Source organism: Bufo bufo, chromosome 2, assembly GCF_905171765.1.
Source record: "Bufo bufo chromosome 2, aBufBuf1.1, whole genome shotgun sequence".
NCBI classification, from domain to species: Eukaryota; Metazoa; Chordata; class Amphibia; order Anura; family Bufonidae; genus Bufo; species Bufo bufo.
In genome coordinates, this window is record NC_053390.1 from 747,522 (window position 1) to 762,250 (window position 14,729).

The 14,729-nt window shown below is 48.4% G+C and overlaps 1 protein-coding gene across 1 annotated transcript in view; it reads left to right on the plus strand.

Annotated features, from left to right (window-relative positions):
* The first annotated feature begins 4,999 nt into the window (after positions 1-4,999).
* The window catches only part of HINT2 (histidine triad nucleotide binding protein 2), a 47,645-nt gene continuing 37,915 nt past the window's right edge, over positions 5,000-14,729 (plus strand). Inside the window, exons 1-2 of the mRNA XM_040420662.1 lie at positions 5,000-5,091; positions 12,595-12,707. Of these exons, the coding sequence (XP_040276596.1) occupies positions 12,597-12,707 (111 nt within the window). The 5' untranslated portion in view covers positions 5,000-5,091; positions 12,595-12,596. The remainder of the gene's footprint in view (positions 5,092-12,594; positions 12,708-14,729) is intronic.

Here is a 14,729-nt window from a genome sequence, read left to right on the forward strand (position 1 = left end):
CATTAGTGCAGACGTTACAGGGGGAGCAGACGTTACAGGGGGAGCAGACATTAGTGCAGACGTTACAGGGGGAGCAGACATTACAGGGGGAGCAGACATTAGTGCAGACGTTACAGGGGGAGCAGACATTAGGGCAGACGTTACAGGGGGGGCAGACGTTACAGGGGGAGCAGACGTTACAGGGGGAGCAGACATTAGTGCAGACGTTACAGGGGGAGCAGACATTAGTGCAGACGTTACAGGGGAGCAGACATTAGTGCAGACGTTACAGGGGGAGCAGACATTAGTGCAGACGTTACAGGGGGAGCAGACATTAGGGCAGACGTTACAGGGGGAGCAGACGTTACAGGGGGAGCAGACATTAGTGCAGACGTTACAGGGGGAGCAGACATTAGTGCAGACGTTACAGGGGGAGCAGACATTAGTGCAGACGTTACAGGGGGAGCAGACATTAGTGCAGACATTACAGGGGGAGCAGACGTTACAGGGGGAGCAGACATTAGTGCAGACATTACAGGGGGAGCAGACATTAGTGCAGACGTTACAGGGGGAGCAGACATTAGTGCAGACGTTACAGGGGGAGCAGACGTTACAGGGGGAGCAGACGTTACAGGGGGAGCAGACGTTACAGGGGGAGCAGACGTTACAGGGGGAGCAGACGTTACAGGGGGAGCAGACGTTACAGGGGGAGCAGACGTTACAGGGGGAGCAGACATTAGTGCAGACGTTACAGGGGGAGCAGACGTTACAGGGGGAGCAGACGTTACAGGGGGAGCAGACGTTACAGGGGGAGCAGACATTAGTGCAGACGTTACAGGGGGAGCAGACGTTAGTGCAGACGTTACAGGGGGAGCAGACATTACAGGGGGAGCAGACATTAGTGCAGACGTTACAGGGGGAGCAGACGTTACAGGGGGAGCAGACATTAGTGCAGACGTTACAGGGGGAGCAGACGTTACAGGGGGAGCAGACGTTACAGGGGGAGCAGACGTTACAGGGGGAGCAGACATTAGTGCAGACATTACAGGGGGAGCAGACATTAGTGCAGACATTACAGGGGGAGCAGACATTACAGGGGGAGCAGACATTACAGGGGGAGCAGACATTAGTGCAGACGTTACAGGGGGAGCAGACGTTACAGGGGGAGCAGACGTTACAGGGGGAGCAGACATTAGTGCAGACGTTACAGGGGGAGCAGACGTTAGTGCAGACGTTACAGGGGGAGCAGACGTTACAGGGGGAGCAGACATTACAGGGGGAGCAGACATTAGTGCAGACGTTACAGGGGGAGCAGACATTACAGGGGGAGCAGACGTTACAGGGGGAGCAGACATTAGTGCAGACATTACAGGGGGAGCAGACATTAGTGCAGACGTTACAGGGGGAGCAGACATTAGTGCAGACGTTACAGGGGGAGCAGACGTTACAGGGGGAGCAGACGTTACAGGGGGAGCAGACGTTACAGGGGGAGCAGACATTAGTGCAGACGTTACAGGGGGAGCAGACGTTACAGGGGGAGCAGACGTTACAGGGGGAGCAGACGTTACAGGGGGAGCAGACGTTAGTGCAGACGTTACAGGGGGAGCAGACGTTAGTGCAGACGTTACAGGGGGAGCAGACGTTAGTGCAGACGTTACAGGGGGAGCAGACGTTAGTGCAGACGTTACAGGGGGAGCAGACATTAGTGCAGACATTACAGGGGGAGCAGACATTACAGGGGGAGCAGACATTAGAGCAGACGTTACAGGGGGAGCAGACATTAGTGCAGACGTTACAGGGGGAGCAGACATTAGTGCAGACGTTACAGGGGGAGCAGACGTTACAGGGGGAGCAGACGTTACAGGGGGAGCAGACGTTACAGGGGGAGCAGACGTTACAGGGGGAGCAGACGTTACAGGGGGAGCAGACGTTACAGGGGGAGCAGACGTTACAGGGGGAGCAGACATTAGTGCAGACGTTACAGGGGGAGCAGACATTAGTGCAGACGTTACAGGGGGAGCAGACGTTACAGGGGGAGCAGACATTAGTGCAGACGTTACAGGGGGAGCAGACGTTAGTGCAGACGTTACAGGGGGAGCAGACATTAGTGCAGACGTTACAGGGGGAGCAGACATTAGTGCAGACGTTACAGGGGGAGCAGACGTTACAGGGGGAGCAGACATTAGTGCAGACGTTACAGGGGGAGCAGACATTAGTGCAGACATTACAGGAGGAGCAGACGTTACAGGGGGAGCAGACATTAGTGCAGACGTTACAGGGGGAGCAGACATTAGTGCAGACGTTACAGGGGGAGCAGACATTAGTGCAGACGTTACAGGGGGAGCAGACGTTAGTGCAGACGTTACAGGGGGAGCAGACGTTACAGGGGGAGCAGACGTTAGTGCAGACGTTACAGGGGGAGCAGACATTAGTGCAGACGTTACAGGGGGAGCAGACATTAGTGCAGACGTTACAGGGGGAGCAGACGTTAGTGCAGACGTTACAGGGGGAGCAGACGTTACAGGGGGAGCAGACATTAGTGCAGACGTTACAGGGGGAGCAGACGTTACAGGGGGAGCAGACATTAGTGCAGACGTTACAGGGGGAGCAGACGTTACAGGGGGAGCAGACATTAGTGCAGACATTACAGGGGGAGCAGACGTTACAGGGGGAGCAGACATTAGTGCAGACGTTACAGGGGGAGCAGACATTAGGGCAGACGTTACAGGGGGAGCAGACGTTACAGGGGGAGCAGACATTAGTGCAGACATTACAGGGGGAGCAGACGTTACAGGGGGAGCAGACATTAGTGCAGACGTTACAGGGGGAGCAGACATTAGGGCAGACATTACAGGGGGAGCAGACATTAGTGCAGACGTTACAGGGGGAGCAGACATTAGGGCAGACGTTACAGGGGGAGCAGACGTTACAGGGGGAGCAGACATTAGTGCAGACGTTACAGGGGGAGCAGACATTAGTGCAGACGTTACAGGGGAGCAGACATTAGTGCAGACGTTACAGGGGGAGCAGACATTAGTGCAGACGTTACAGGGGGAGCAGACATTAGTGCAGACGTTACAGGGGGAGCAGACGTTACAGGGGGAGCAGACATTAGTGCAGACATTACAGGGGGAGCAGACATTAGTGCAGACGTTACAGGGGGAGCAGACGTTACAGGGGGAGCAGACGTTACAGGGGGAGCAGACGTTACAGGGGGAGCAGACGTTACAGGGGGAGCAGACGTTACAGGGGGAGCAGACATTAGTGCAGACGTTACAGGGGGAGCAGACGTTACAGGGGGAGCAGACGTTACAGGGGGAGCAGACGTTACAGGGGGAGCAGACGTTACAGGGGGAGCAGACGTTACAGGGGGAGCAGACATTAGTGCAGACGTTACAGGGGGAGCAGACGTTACAGGGGGAGCAGACGTTACAGGGGGAGCAGACATTAGTGCAGACGTTACAGGGGGAGCAGACATTAGTGCAGACGTTACAGGGGGAGCAGACGTTACAGGGGGAGCAGACATTAGTGCAGACATTACAGGGGGAGCAGACGTTAGTGCAGACGTTACAGGGGGAGCAGACGTTAGTGCAGACGTTACAGGGGGAGCAGACGTTAGTGCAGACGTTACAGGGGGAGCAGACGTTAGTGCAGACGTTACAGGGGGAGCAGACGTTAGTGCAGACGTTACAGGGGGAGCAGACGTTACAGGGGGAGCAGACATTAGTGCAGACGTTACAGGGGGAGCAGACGTTACAGGGGGAGCAGACATTAGTGCAGACATTACAGGGGGAGCAGACGTTACAGGGGGAGAAGACATTAGTGCAGACGTTACAGGGGGAGCAGACATTAGGGCAGACATTACAGGGGGAGCAGACATTAGTGCAGACGTTACAGGGGGAGCAGACATTAGTGCAGACGTTACAGGGGGAGCAGACGTTACAGGGGGAGCAGACATTAGTGCAGACGTTACAGGGGGAGCAGACATTAGTGCAGACGTTACAGGGGGAGCAGACGTTACAGGGGGAGCAGACATTAGTGCAGACGTTACAGGGGGAGCAGACGTTACAGGGGGAGCAGACGTTACAGGGGGAGCAGACATTAGTGCAGACGTTACAGGGGGAGCAGACATTAGGGCAGACGTTACAGGGGGAGCAGACGTTACAGGGGGAGCAGACATTAGTGCAGACGTTACAGGGGGAGCAGACATTAGTGCAGACATTACAGGGGGAGCAGACATTAGTGCAGACGTTACAGGGGGAGCAGACATTAGTGCAGACGTTACAGGGGGAGCAGACATTAGGGCAGACGTTACAGGGGGAGCAGACGTTACAGGGGGAGCAGACATTAGTGCAGACGTTACAGGGGGAGCAGACATTAGTGCAGACGTTACAGGGGGAGCAGACATTAGTGCAGACGTTACAGGGGGAGCAGACATTAGTGCAGACGTTACAGGGGGAGCAGACGTTAGTGCAGACGTTACAGGGGGAGCAGACGTTAGTGCAGACGTTACAGGGGGAGCAGACATTAGTGCAGACGTTACAGGGGGAGCAGACATTAGGGCAGACGTTACAGGGGGAGCAGACGTTACAGGTGGAGCACAGATTAGTGCAGACATTACAGGAGGAGCACAGATGACAGGTGGAGCAGACATTACAGGAGGAGCACAGATGACAGGTGGAGCAGACATTACAGGTGGAGCAGACATTAGTGCAGACGTTACAGGGGGAGCAGATATTAGTGCAGACATTACAGGTGGAGCACAGATTAGTGCAGACATTACAGGAGGAGCACAGATGACAGGTGGAGCACAGATGACAGATGTTGCTCTCTGCAGTCCCCCTGCTGCTACACTGTACAGAGTCCCTATCACACTGAGCAGGACGCGGCTGACACCCGGGAGGAGAACATCCGGGTATTCTGTTGTCAGCCGCGCTGCTGCTCATCCCCATCGGGAAAATAGAAGACTACCGGCCCTTTAACTATAGACCCGGACAGATCACGTGCAGAGTGGGGAGGAGGGGGAGACATTGATCACATGACGAGGAAGTACACAGTCACGTGGCTGCAGTGACCTTCTGAGGGGCGTGTCCTGGACTGTGTCTGCTAGAAGTGAGTGTTCAGTATAAGTATACACCCCCCCTGTATGTTATATACACTCTGTACTGCTCATAAGTATACACCCCCCTGTATGTTATATACACTCTGTACTGCTCATAAGTATACACCCCCCCTGTATGTTATATACACTCTGTACTGCTCATAAGTATACACCCCCCCTGTATGTTATATACACTCTGTACTGCTCATAAGTATACACCCCCCTGTATGTTATATACACTCTGTACTGCTCATAAGTATACACCCCCCCTGTATGTTATATACACTCTGTACTGCTCATAAGTATACACACCCCCTGTATGTTATATACACTCTGTACTGCTCATAAGTATACACCCCCCCTGTATGTTATATACACTCTGTACTCCTCATAAGTATACACACCTCTGTATGTTATATACACTCTGTACTCCTCATAAGTATACACACCCCCTGTATGTTATATACACTCTGTACTGCTCATAAGTATACACCCCCCCTGTATGTTATATACACTCTGTACTGCTCATAAGTATACACACCCCCCTGTATGTTATATACACTCTGTACTCCTCATAAGTATACACCCCCCTGTATGTTATATACACTCTGTACTCCTCATAAGTATACACCCCCTGTATGTTATATACACTCTGTACTGCTCATAAGTATACACACCCCCCTGTATGTTATATACACTCTGTACTGCTCATAAGTATACACCCCCCTGTATGTTATATACACTCTGTACTCCTCATAAGTATACACCCCCTGTATGTTATATACACTCTGTACTGCTCATAAGTATACACACCCCCCTGTATGTTATATACACTCTGTACTGCTCATAAGTATACACACCCCCCTGTATGTTATATACACTCTGTACTGCTCATAAGTATACACACCCCCTGTATGTTATATACACTCTGTACTGCTCATAAGTATACACCCCCCTGTATGTTATATACACTCTGTACTCCTCATAAGTATACACCCCCCCGTATGTTATATACACTCTGTACTCCTCATAAGTATACACACCCCCCTGTATGTTATATACACTCTGTACTCCTCATAAGTATACACCCCCCCCCTGTATGTTATATACACTCTGTACTCCTCATAAGTATACACCCCCCTGTATGTTATATACACTCTGTACTCCTCATAAGTATACACCCCCCTGTATGTTATATACACTCTGTACTCCTCATAAGTATACACACCCCCCTGTATGTTATATACACTCTGTACTGCTCATAAGTATACACCCCCCCTGTATGTTATATACACTCTGTACTCCTCATAAGTATACACCCCCTGTATGTTATATACACTCTGTACTGCTCATAAGTATACACACCCCCCTGTATGTTATATACACTCTGTACTGCTCATAAGTATACACCCCCCTGTATGTTATATACACTCTGTACTCCTCATAAGTATACACCCCCTGTATGTTATATACACTCTGTACTGCTCATAAGTATACACACCCCCCTGTATGTTATATACACTCTGTACTCCTCATAAGTATACACACCCCCCTGTATGTTATATACACTCTGTACTGCTCATAAGTATACACCCCCCTGTATGTTATATACACTCTGTACTCCTCATAAGTATACACCCCCTGTATGTTATATACACTCTGTACTGCTCATAAGTATACACACCCCCCTGTATGTTATATACACTCTGTACTCCTCATAAGTATACACCCCCCCCCCCCTGTATGTTATATACACTCTGTACTCCTCATAAGTATACACCCCCCTGTATGTTATATACACTCTGTACTCCTCATAAGTATACACCCCCCTGTATGTTATATACACTCTGTACTCCTCATAAGTATACACCCCCCCCCCCTGTATGTTATATACACTCTGTACTCCTCATAAGTATACACCCCCTGTATGTTATATACACTCTGTACTGCTCATAAGTATACACACCCCTGTATGTTATATACACCCTGTACTGCTCATAAGTATACACACCCCCTGTATGTTATATACACTCTGTACTGCTCATAAGTATACACACCCCCCTGTATGTTATATACACTCTGTACTGCTCATAAGTATACACCCCCCTGTATGTTATATACACTCTGTACTGCTCATAAGTATACACACCCCCTGTATGTTATATACACTCTGTACTGCTCATAAGTATACACACCCCCCTGTATGTTATATACACTCTGTACTGATCATAAGTATACACACCCCCTGTATGTTATATACACTCTGTACTGCTCATAAGTATACACCCCCCTGTATGTTATATACACTCTGTACTGCTCATAAGTATACACACCCCCTGTATGTTATATACACTCTGTACTGCTCATAAGTATACACCCCCCTGTATGTTATATACACTCTGTACTCCTCATAAGTATACACCCCCCCGTATGTTATATACACTCTGTACTCCTCATAAGTATACACACCCCCCTGTATGTTATATACACTCTGTACTCCTCATAAGTATACACCCCCCCCCCTGTATGTTATATACACTCTGTACTCCTCATAAGTATACACCCCCCTGTATGTTATATACACTCTGTACTCCTCATAAGTATACACCCCCCTGTATGTTATATACACTCTGTACTCCTCATAAGTATACACACCCCCCTGTATGTTATATACACTCTGTACTGCTCATAAGTATACACCCCCCCTGTATGTTATATACACTCTGTACTCCTCATAAGTATACACCCCCTGTATGTTATATACACTCTGTACTGCTCATAAGTATACACACCCCCCTGTATGTTATATACACTCTGTACTGCTCATAAGTATACACCCCCCTGTATGTTATATACACTCTGTACTCCTCATAAGTATACACACCCCCCTGTATGTTATATACACTCTGTACTCCTCATAAGTATACACACCCCCCTGTATGTTATATACACTCTGTACTGCTCATAAGTATACACCCCCCTGTATGTTATATACACTCTGTACTCCTCATAAGTATACACCCCCTGTATGTTATATACACTCTGTACTGCTCATAAGTATACACACCCCCCTGTATGTTATATACACTCTGTACTCCTCATAAGTATACACCCCCCCCCCCTGTATGTTATATACACTCTGTACTCCTCATAAGTATACACCCCCCTGTATGTTATATACACTCTGTACTCCTCATAAGTATACACCCCCCTGTATGTTATATACACTCTGTACTCCTCATAAGTATACACCCCCCCCCCCCTGTATGTTATATACACTCTGTACTCCTCATAAGTATACACCCCCTGTATGTTATATACACTCTGTACTGCTCATAAGTATACACACCCCTGTATGTTATATACACCCTGTACTGCTCATAAGTATACACACCCCCTGTATGTTATATACACTCTGTACTGCTCATAAGTATACACACCCCCCTGTATGTTATATACACTCTGTACTGCTCATAAGTATACACCCCCCTGTATGTTATATACACTCTGTACTGCTCATAAGTATACACACCCCCTGTATGTTATATACACTCTGTACTGCTCATAAGTATACACACCCCCCTGTATGTTATATACACTCTGTACTGATCATAAGTATACACACCCCCTGTATGTTATATACACTCTGTACTGCTCATAAGTATACACCCCCCTGTATGTTATATACACTCTGTACTGCTCATAAGTATACACCCCCCTGTATGTTATATACACTCTGTACTCCTCATAAGTATACACCCCCCTGTATGTTATATACACTCTGTACTGCTCATAAGTATACACACCCCCTGTATGTTATATACACTCTGTACTGCTCATAAGTATACACACCCCCCTGTATGTTATATACACTCTGTACTGATCATAAGTATACACCCCCCCTGTATGTTATATACACTCTGTACTGCTCATAAGTATACACCCCCTGTATGTTATATACACTCTGTACTGCTCATAAGTATACACACCCCCCTGTATGTTATATACACTCTGTACTCCTCATAAGTATACACCCCCTGTATGTTATATACACTCTGTACTGCTCATAAGTATACACACCCCTGTATGTTATATACACCCTGTACTGCTCATAAGTATACACACCCCCTGTATGTTATATACACTCTGTACTGCTCATAAGTATACACACCCCCCTGTATGTTATATACACTCTGTACTGCTCATAAGTATACACACCCCTGTATGTTATATACACCCTGTACTGCTCATAAGTATACACACCCCCTGTATGTTATATACACTCTGTACTGCTCATAAGTATACACCCCCCTGTATGTTATATACACTCTGTACTGCTCATAAGTATACACACCCCCTGTATGTTATATACACTCTGTACTGCTCATAAGTATACACCCCCCTGTATGTTATATACACTCTGTACTGCTCATAAGTATACACACCCCCCTGTATGTTATATACACTCTGTACTGATCATAAGTATACACACCCCCTGTATGTTATATACACTCTGTACTGCTCATAAGTATACACCCCCCTGTATGTTATATACACTCTGTACTGCTCATAAGTATACACACCCCCTGTATGTTATATACACTCTGTACTGCTCATAAGTATACACACCCCCCTGTATGTTATATACACTCTGTACTGATCATAAGTATACACACCCCCTGTATGTTATATACACTCTGTACTGCTCATAAGTATACACCCCCCTGTATGTTATATACACTCTGTACTGCTCATAAGTATACACACCCCCTGTATGTTATATACACTCTGTACTGCTCATAAGTATACACCCCCCTGTATGTTATATATACTCTGTACTCCTCATAAGTATACACACCCCCTGTATGTTATATACACTCTGTACTGCTCATAAGTATACACCCCCCTGTATGTTATATACACTCTGTACTGCTCATAAGTATACACCCCCCTGTATGTTATATACACTCTGTACTGCTCATAAGTATACACCCCCCTGTATGTTATATACACTCTGTACTGCTCATAAGTATACACCCCCCTGTATGTTATATACACTCTGTACTGCTCATAAGTATACACACCCCCTGTATGTTATATACACTCTGTACTGCTCATAAGTATACACCCCCCTGTATGTTATATACACTCTGTACTCCTCATAAGTATACACACCCCGTATGTTATATACACTCTGTACTCCTCATAAGTATACACACCCCGTATGTTATATACACTCTGTACTGCTCATAAGTATACACCCCCCTGTATGTTATATACACTCTGTACTCCTCATAAGTATACACACCCCCTGTATGTTATATATATTCTGTACTCCTCATAAGTATACACACCCCGTAGGGTTTCTTATCTATGGGGAGGTTGCTCTCTGGGTCTTATCTATGGGACCGTTACTCAATGGGTTTATTATCTTTGGGGCGGTCACTCTCTGGGTCTTTCATCTATGGGGAGGTCACTCACTGGGTTTCTCATCTATGGGGAGGTCACTCACTGGGTTTCTCATCTATGGGGAGGTCACTCTCTGGGTCTTTCATCTATGGGGAGGTCACTTGCTGGGTTTCTCCTCTATGGGGCGGTCACTCACTGGGTTTCTCATCTATGGGGAGGTCACTCGCTGGGTTTCTCATCTATGGGGAGGTCACTCGCTGGGTTTCTCATCTATGGGGAGGTCACTCGCTGGGTTTCTCATCTATGGGGAGGTCACTCGCTGGGTTTCTCATCTATGGGGAGGTCACTCGCTGGGTTTCTCCTCTATGGGGCGGTCACTCGCTGGGTTTCTCATCTATGGGGAGGTCACTCGCTGGGTTTCTCCTCTATGGGGCGGTCACTCGCTGGGTTTCTCATCTATGGGGAGGTCACTCGCTGGGTTTCTCATCTATGGGGAGGTCACTCGCTGGGTTTCTCATCTATGGGGAGGTCACTCGCTGGGTTTCTCATCTATGGGGAGGTCACTCGCTGGGTTTCTCATCTATGGGGAGGTCACTCGCTGGGTTTCTCATCTATGGGGAGGTCACTCGCTGGGTTTCTCATCTATGGGGAGGTCACTCGCTGGGTTTCTCATCTATGGGGAGGTCACTCGCTGGGTTTCTCATCTATGGGGAGGTCACTCGCTGGGTTTCTCATCTATGGGGAGGTCACTCGCTGGGTTTCTCATCTATGGGGAGGTCACTCGCTGGGTTTCTCATCTATGGGGAGGTCACTCGCTGGGTTTCTCATCTATGGGGAGGTCACTCGCTGGGTTTCTCATCTATGGGGAGGTCACTCGCTGGGTTTCTCATCTATGGGGAGGTCACTCGCTGGGTTTCTCATCTATGGGGAGGTCACTCGCTGGGTTTCTCATCTATGGGGAGGTCACTCGCTGGGTTTCTCATCTATGGGGAGGTCACTCGCTGGGTTTCTCATCTATGGGGAGGTCACTCGCTGGGTTTCTCATCTATGGGGAGGTCACTCGCTGGGTTTCTCATCTATGGGGAGGTCACTCGCTGGGTTTCTCATCTATGGGGAGGTCACTCGCTGGGTTTCTCATCTATGGGGAGGTCACTCGCTGGGTTTCTCATCTATGGGGAGGTCACTCGCTGGTTTTCTCATCTATGGGGAGGTCACTCGCTGGGTTTCTCATCTATGGGGAGGTCACTCGCTGGGTTTCTCATCTATGGGGAGGTCACTCGCTGGGTTTCTCATCTATGGGGAGGTCACTCGCTGGGTTTCTCATCTATGGGGAGGTCACTCGCTGGGTTTCTTATCTATGGGGAGGTCACTCGCTGGGTTTCTCATCTATGGGGAGGTCACTCGCTGGGTTTCTTCTCTATGGGGCGGTCACTCGCTGGGTTTCTGATCTATAATTAGGTCTCTTCAGTGGGAAGGTTTCTCATCTATGGGGAGGTCACTCACTGGGTCTTTCATCTATGAGAGGGTGCTCTCTGGGTCTTATCTATGGGAACGTTACTCAATGGGTTTATTATCTTTGGGGAGGTCACTCGCTGGGTTTATCATCTATGGGGAGGTTACTCGCTGGGTTTCTCATCTATGGGGAGGTCACTCGATGGGTTTCTCATCCATGGGGCGGTCGCTCGCTGGGTCTTTCATCTATGGGGAGGTCAATCAATGGGTTTCTTATCTATGAGGAGGTCACTTGCTAGGTTTCTTATCTATGGGAAGGTCACTCGCTGGGTCTTTCATCTATGGGGAGGTCAATCAATGGGTTTCTTATCTATGAGGAGGTCACTCGCTGGGTTTCTCATCTATGGGGAGGTCACTCGCTGGGTCTTTCATCTAATGGGAGGTCGCTCGCTGGGTCTTTTCATCTATGGGGAGGTCAATCAATGGGTTTCTTATCTATGGGGAGGTCGCTCTCTGGGTCTTTTATTTATTGTGAGGACTGATCTATAAGGAGGTCTCTTCAGTGGGAAGGTTTCTTTTCTATGGGTAGGTCTCTTTCTCTGTCTGTTGCTGTAGATCTTTTCTTGTAAGTGTATTTCCTGACTGTTTTTTAGCAATGCCGATGCTGCCGCTGTGGAGGACGCTGTACACTACCTTTGCAGTAGGATGTGCAGGAACATTTCGCTCATCGTTGGCTTTGGATAAATCATGGACTCGGCAGCAGCAGGTAGGAGGGAAACACAGGTGATCCCACCACCATGATAACTCTCTGTAACTTGTGTGAATGTGTCATGTTACAGGATGGTGCCAATATACAGGCGCAGTGCCTCATATATTATAACGTCAGGTATGGACTAATAGTCAGCTAAAGCAGGCCATTTCCACTCTTGTGGATACTGAACCAATCAGGATATGGAATAATTGAAAACATAACTTTTACTTGTTCCAGAAATTAAATAAATGAGGCTCAAACAATTAAACATAAATTGGTGATAACATTATTTCTTACCACCTCTGGCGTGTGTTGCTGTTTCTTACCAAGTCCAAAGGGGTAGTAATTATCCTGCAAATCCTGGATCTTCCTGTCCGTAAATAATAATATCTTGGCGGGACACTGTGGTTGTTGTAATTTTACATATTAGGGACAATGGCTGTCTCACCCTTAGAAAACCCGATGTGTGAGTTAGGGTTGGGCGATTTACCTGTATCACGATATACCGCAGTATTAAAAAAACGGCGATATCGCTGTTTCCTAATTACCACGGTGTGGCGAAACCAACCTCGCCACTGGGTTTTGGAGAGGCCTGGCTACCAGCCTCTTGCCCCAGGATTATGGGCCCTCTCATCAGCCCATGCAAAACTTAAACCCCATGGGTGATTTGACTGTGTTTGTGGCATCTGAGCGCTCAGATCCAAGCCATATGGGGACATGTGGGGTTTTGAGATGTGTGACAGAACCATCTGTCTGTGTAATTGTATTGTATGTTATGTGATGGTACCCAGATAGCTCATGTTATTGTATTCATGTTGTCTGAGTGCCATTCACCTAATAATATGCACTCAGACTTGAGCTGTCTGGGAATGGGTTAAATGTCTATGTGTAATGTAAAGGGTGGGACATTGTATGTTTGAGTAAGTGATGTCTGTTCCATTGTCCCCACATGTGTATTCGTCTGTCTGTGGTGATTGCATCAACCGAGTGTGAGGTAATTCTATCACGGACAGAGGGGAGGATTTTGTGGGGATGTGTTATAATATATTGATTGGTTGTATTTCAAACCCCTGTGGGCAGTACTATGTTTTTGGTTTGTGAATAAAAGAGGCTGTACGTGAAGTGCAGTGAGTTCATGTTTTACCCTTTATCATGTTGAGGCTGATGTTTGGGTAACTGATCGACTGGGGGATTGCTATACGCTGGGAGATTTGCTATACTCCCCTGGCTATAACTACTAGCTCTTTTTAGAGCTGTTCCTGCTCTCTGGTTTTAGGAGAGGTTCACCCACTGGAGCCTTGGCGTAGGTCCAGGGTGGGTAGGAGACGGCAAGACCTCAACCAAGCTTTGGCGGTTCATGGGGTCTGCAGTGCTGACGGTGTGGAGCGGAGTGCTTGGAGTCCTCGGAAAGCACTAGGAGCACCTATCAACGGAGGTACCCGGTCGGGGTGCAAGGAGTTCCGTTACATTTGGTGGCAAGCGGTGGGATGGCGTCCTAGTGTGAGGAGAAGCAGCTCGGAGACACCGTTCATGGAGTATATTGAGGGCAACGCTAGTATCCGTACAGCACCCCTGGCTACAGCAGGATGAAATCGGCTAGTCTTCGGACAGTGTTCCATGGCGAGGAGGAGGAGGCGGCCGCAGACTACAGGGATGCAGACAGAAAGGAAGTCTGGTATGATGCCCTGGAAAATGCCCAGCAGCGGCGAGGTGAGAGTCTCCCCAGTTATGAGCAGCGGCTACAGAAGAGTGTGGCGATGCGGATGGGTCTCTTGGGAGAGCAGCCCCTGGATGACTGGGTAACAGAGCTCCAGAGCCTGGTATGTAAGGAGCTTTGGCTAGAGGACGCTTACCAGGCCCTAAGGTGGCATGTCATTCAACATTCCCCCTGGGCAGCTGAGCACGACAAGCCAGAGGGAGAGGAGTTTTATGGTCCAGGCTTGTTATGGGAGTCCTTTGCAGAGCCTGACTTCGGGACCCCTGCACAGTCCAGACTTCAGAACATCTTCTACGAGAGTGAGGCTAGGCTGGATTGGG